Source organism: Thamnophis sirtalis, unplaced genomic scaffold, assembly GCF_051295495.1.
Source record: "Thamnophis sirtalis isolate CommonGarterSnake01/CBP01778 unplaced genomic scaffold, rThaSir2_p1.2 scaffold_2, whole genome shotgun sequence".
Taxonomy (NCBI): Eukaryota; Metazoa; Chordata; class Lepidosauria; order Squamata; family Natricidae; genus Thamnophis; species Thamnophis sirtalis.
Window position 1 is genome coordinate 53,394,699 of NW_028261382.1, and position 5,618 is coordinate 53,400,316.

At 49.1% G+C, this 5,618-nt stretch overlaps 1 protein-coding gene across 1 annotated transcript in view; it reads right to left on the reverse strand.

The window, feature by feature from the left end:
* Positions 1-612: 612 nt before the first annotated feature.
* LOC148048824 (uncharacterized) overlaps positions 613-5,618 on the reverse strand; it is a gene marked incomplete at its 3' end in the record, with an annotated part of 24,804 nt that continues 19,798 nt past the window's right edge. The window contains 3 exon segments of the mRNA XM_087703742.1: positions 613-708; positions 1,573-1,656; positions 4,837-4,975. Of these exon segments, the coding sequence (XP_087559868.1) occupies positions 613-708; positions 1,573-1,656; positions 4,837-4,975 (319 nt within the window).

Sequence of the window (5,618 nt, forward strand, 5' to 3'; positions counted from 1 at the left end):
CTCCTCTTTCTCTTTCTCCTCCTCCTCCCCTCTTCCTCTTCTTATTCTCCCCTCCTATTCTTTCTTCTCCTCCTCCTCCTCCCCTTCTCCTCCTCCTCTTTCTTTCCTCTTCTTCTTTTCTGCCTCCTCCTTTTCTTCTTTCTTCTCCTCCTCCTCCTTCTCTTCCTCCTCCTCCTCCTCCTCCTCCTCCTCCTCCTCTCCTCTTCCTCTACCTAGTCTGCTGCTCGGAAGTGAAACTGAAACTATTCTCTCGTCCTCTACCTGTGCTTGCTTGTATTTGCTACCACGTTGGAAAAACCTGTTCGAGTGTTGTATACTTATTTCACGTGTTATATTATATGTAAAGAGAAGTTAATGAATCCTGCTGAATCAGTTACCCGTCTGTGCTTTCTGGATATGATTGTTGCAACAAACTCCTGACACGGATCGTGGGATATTTTTTTTAGTGGAGGACATCAAGTTGTGGGGTCAACTAAGTCCTGTCCTCTCTTGCAACACTCACCCCTCTGTCTCAAGATCCAGTTCCTCCTTCGGTTGGTTGATGGGCCTGGGATATCTGCCTTGTCTCTCCCACAAGCTACCTTCTCCCGGGCAGGCCCGCAACTCACCAACTTTCCCTTCTGGCGATGGCCCCAACCTGGAGTTGTCTTTCTCCTGTCCTTCCTTCAACCAGCTGCGCTGCAGGGTGAGGATATCGCTCATGTGTTCCTATGGAGAAGAACAACATTTGCAAGCAATCATTTAGCAAGCAAGAGCCGAGGTGGTGCAGTGGTTAGAGTGCAGTACTGCAGGCCACTTCAGCTGACTACTATCTGCAGTTCAGCGGTTCTAATCTCACCGGCTCAAGGTTGACTCAGCCTTCCATCCTTCCGAGGTGGGTGAAATGAGGACCCAGACTGTGGGGGAGATATGCTGACTCTGTAAACCGCTTAGAGAGGACTGAAAGCCCTATGAAGCGGTATATAAGTCTAACTGCTATTGCTATTGCTATTGCTATTTACCTTTTAGGCACATTGTCCCAAAGGTGCTTTTTTTCCTCCAAGAGGCCACTGAACTTTCTGTTTTTTTTTCTTTGAAGACATTTTGCTTCTCATCTGAGAAGCTTTTTTTTAAAAAAAAGAGTTTTTATTTTTAGACAGACATAAACGAAACACAAAACATAAAACCACCTTCAATTACATACAGCGTGTCGATTGGTTACAAGATTTTTGTGCATCCTTTCCATAGTCCTCAATTACAACTTATACGAAATCACATATTATCAATCAAATATATACGTTTTAGGTTAGGGTTAGGGTAAGGGTTAGGGTTGTTAACGTTGTTTTCACGTTGTTTTCGATGGTGCGCTTTTGTCGGTGCGCATTTGTCGACACGCTTTAGTGGGCGCGCTTTCGCCGTCGCCGTTTTGTCGCGGCCGTTTTGTCGCCACGCATTTGTCGGGCGCGCATTTGTCGGTGAACCAAACCTGTGTGCCACAGGGTACAACTATCCTCGCCACCGAAACCACCGATGTACCGAAGCGAGTTCCAGAAGCAAAAGTATCCCACTACCTGGGCTTAAGGAGTGACTCACCTGAACCAGGTGTTCTTTGAGAGCTTCCAGAACGGACTGGCTCTCCAGGTGAAGCTGCTCTTTCTGCTGCCTCAACTCCACCTCCTAAAGAACAGAATAGCAATAGCAATAGCAGTTAGACTTATATACCGCTTCATAGGGCTTTCAGCCCTCTCTAAGCGGTTTACAGAGTCAGCATATTGCCCCCAACAACAATCTGGGTCCTAATTTTACCCACCTCGGAAGGATGGAAGGCTGAGTCAACCCTGAGCCGGTGAGATTTGAACAGCCGAACTGCAGAACTAGCAGTCAGCTGAAGTGGCTGCAGTACAGCGCTCTAACCACTGCGCCACCTCGGCTCTTCGAGTGATTGCACAACTTGGAAAGAACTGTTGTTAAGTCAGGGAACGCACAATAGCACTTAGCAAGCAATAGCACTTAGATTTATGCACCGCTTCACCGCGCTTTTGCAGCGGTTTTACAGAGCCAGCCTCTTGCAAACCCCAACAATCTGGGTCCTCGTTTTACCCACCTCGGAAGGACGGAAGGCTGAGTCGACCTCGAGCCGGTCAGGATCGAACTGCTGGCAATGTGAGCAGAGTTAGCCTGCAATGCTGCATTCTAACCACTGCACCATCATGGCAGGAAGGAAGGTCAGGGAAGTGCTTTCAGCTGCTTTAAGTAGTAAGTGTGCTCCTCGGAGGGGGCCTTTTTGCTTTTCTTGTATTCCACATTATATATCCTTTTTTGATGAACGCAATCTCTGTCGAACCATTTTTTGTTTTTTTGAAACTAGCATTTTGGGGGGAGCTAGTGATCTGTTACTGAGAACCGAACTCAAATTTAAAATTAAGCATTCAAACCCCTCTAGGTAAGATCCCCCACAGTTATTTCTTAGTAGAAATGTACGTAAATCTATAGTTTCAGGGGCTAACATCCAGTGGTGGGTTTCAAAAATTGTTGGAACCTACTCTGCGGGTGTGGCCTCCTTTGTGGGAGTGGCTTGCCGCCCATGTGACCGGATGGGAGTGGCTTGCCGCCCATGTGACCGGATATGAAGATGCCGACGACACTTGTCAGAACCACCTTAAATTACCTCCCACACAGCACTGGCATGCATAAGAATAGGATGTAAACTTGTTTTTTTAAAAGGCATCTTTGGTTTGCGTTAAAACAACTTCAACACACGCAATGTTCTGATTGCACCACAAACGCAGTAGTCATCCTTACCTTTCACAGAGGCACTGAGTTTTATAAATATGAGCATGCTAGTGTAGAATAATCATATCCAAGGACCAGTGGTGGGTTTCAAAAAATTTTGGAACCTCTTCTGTAGGTGTGGCCTGCTTTCCGGGTCGACTGGTGGAACCTCTTCTAACCGGTTCAGTCAGATTTGACGAACCGGTTCTACCGAATAGGTGCGAACTGGTAGGAACCCACCTCTGCTAACATCCATTTGGTAACTTCCTTAGCGTTTTTCTCGTTACATTTAATTTTTACCTGGGTATTTTGAGTTTCTAATCTGGGTAGGTAGGCTGAAAGGAAGGGAAGGAAAGGAAGAGAAAAGAGAGAGAGAGAAAGGAAGGGAGGGAGGGAGGGAAGGAAGGAATAGCAATAGCGCTTGGACTTATATGCCGCTTCACAGTGCTTTACAGCCCCTCTCTAAGCTGTTTACAGAGTCAGCCTCTTTACCTCCAACAATCCAGGTCCTCAATTCACCAACCTCGGAAGGACGGAAGGATGAGTTAATCCTGAGCTGGTCAGGATCGAACTGCTGGCAATGTGAGCAGTGTTAGCCTGCAATACCACATTCTAACCACTGCACACCTTGGAAAGAAGGCAGGGAGGGAGGGAAGGGTTCGAAGGAAGGAAGGAAGGAAGGAAGGACTAACAATAGCCCTTAGACTTATATACCGCTTCACAGTCCTTTCCAACCCTCTCTAAGCGGTTTACAGAGTCAGCCTCTTGCCCCCAATAATCTGGATCCTCATTGAATGAATGGAGCCGCTGGGTGAGATCATACGCTGGCACGGGATTAAATATCATCAATATGCGGACGATACACAATTGTATCTGTCTGCCCCGTGCCAACTCAGTGAAGTGGTAGAAGTGATGTGCCAGTGCCTGGAGGCTATCAGGGTCTAGATAGGAACGAACAAACTTGCGCTCAATCCCGACAAGACCGAGTGGCTATTGATGCTCCCTCCCAAAGATGGTCCAACTATTCCATCTCTTAGCCTGGGGGGTGAAATTATACGCCCCTCAGAGAGGGCCCGCAATTTGGGGGTCCTCCTGGATCCGCAGCTGACTTTAGAACACCATTTGTCGGCTGTGACCAGGGGGGCCTTTGCCCAGGTTCGCCTGGTGCACCAATTGCGACCCTATCTGGACCGGGAGGCCCTTCGGATAGTCACTCACGCCCTCGTCACCTCAAGGCTGGACTACTGTAACGCGCTCTACATGGGGCTGCCCTTGAAGAGTGTTCAAAGACTTCAGCTTGTCCAGAATGCAGCCGCGCGAGCGATTGTGGGTGCACCTCGGTACACCCGCGTTACACCTATCCTCCGCGAGCTGCACTGGTTACCAATCAGTCTCCGGATACGCTTCAAGGTGCTAGTCGTCACTTATAAAGCCCTACATGGCATTGGACCTGGGTACTTGAGAGACCGCCTCCTGCCAGTCACCTCCCAAAGACCTATTAGATCCCACAGACTAGGCCTCCTCCGGATTCCATCTGCTGGCCAATGTCGGCTGGCGACTCCCCGGGGGAGGGCCTTCTCTGTGGGTGCTCCAGCTCTATGGAACAATCTCCCCGTTGAGATCTGGACCCTTACTACCCTTCCGGCCTTCCGCAAAACAACTAAGACCTGGCTGTTCCGGCAGGCCTAGAGGGCTGTTGAATCATCCAGCCCCACTCGAGGTTACGACTGTTGGTGAATTTTAAATTGCTGTTTTTAATTTCTATTTTTTGTATCCCCCTCCCCTTTTTATTGTTAGCCGCCCTGAGTCTCTCGGGAATAGGGCGGCATGCAAACCAAATAAATGAATGAATGAAATGAATTTGACCCACCTCGGAAGGACGGAAGGCTGAGTCAACCTTGAGCCTGGTGAGATTTGATCTGCCAAATGGCTGGCAGCCAGTGATCAGTAGAAATAGCCTGCAGTACCACACTCTGACCACTGCGCCACCGCGGCGCCAATAAAGGAACCCGCTGAGAAGTCACTCCGCTAAATTGATGGTTCCTGGGGCCTGAATGACAAGCCCAGCATGGGCCTCCCACTCACCTTCTCTCTCTGGATCTGGAAAATACGCTGCCGTCGCCTCTCAAGCTCCTGGTTGAGATCTTGGACGTAACTCTGAATGTCTTCCTTCGCCCCTCGCAGGGCCTGGAGGGCAGCGCTGGAGGAGAGAGGAAGGGTCCCCCTGGGAAAGAAGGAAACACCCCGCTTGTGGGATCCACCTTTTTGTAATGGCGGCATTGCGACAGCACTTCACAGTGTCTACAGGAGGTCCCTGACTTACGACGGTTTGTTTGGTGACCCTCCCAAGTTACGACGGCACTGGAAAAAGGGATGTGGCACCCACTTTTCACAATGTCGGCCTTTGCAACGCCTCGGTGGTCACGTGATCAAAATCCAGGCGCTTGGACACTGACTTCTTATGACGGTCGCAGCGCCCTGGGGTCACGTGATCCACCTTTGCGACCTCCTGACAAGCAAAGTCAACGAGGAAGCCAGGTTCACTTAACAACCATGTTACTAGCAAGAGCAGGGAGTCACTTAACTGTGGGAAGAAAAGTCATAAAATAGGGCAAGACTCACTTAATGACTTAATCTTGCTTACAGGGATATTTTGGGCTCCCTCCCTCCCTCTCTGCCTCCCATTCATCCTATTTTCTTCCTTCCTTCCTTCCTTCCTTCCTTCCTTCCTTCCTTCCTTCCTTCCTCCCTCCCTCCCTCCCTCCCTCCCAGTGGTTAAAAGACAGTATTGCAGATTAACTCTAATATATATATTAGATTTCTTTTACAACCCCCGGTATGCCCAAATATGGGAGGAAGATCACTAC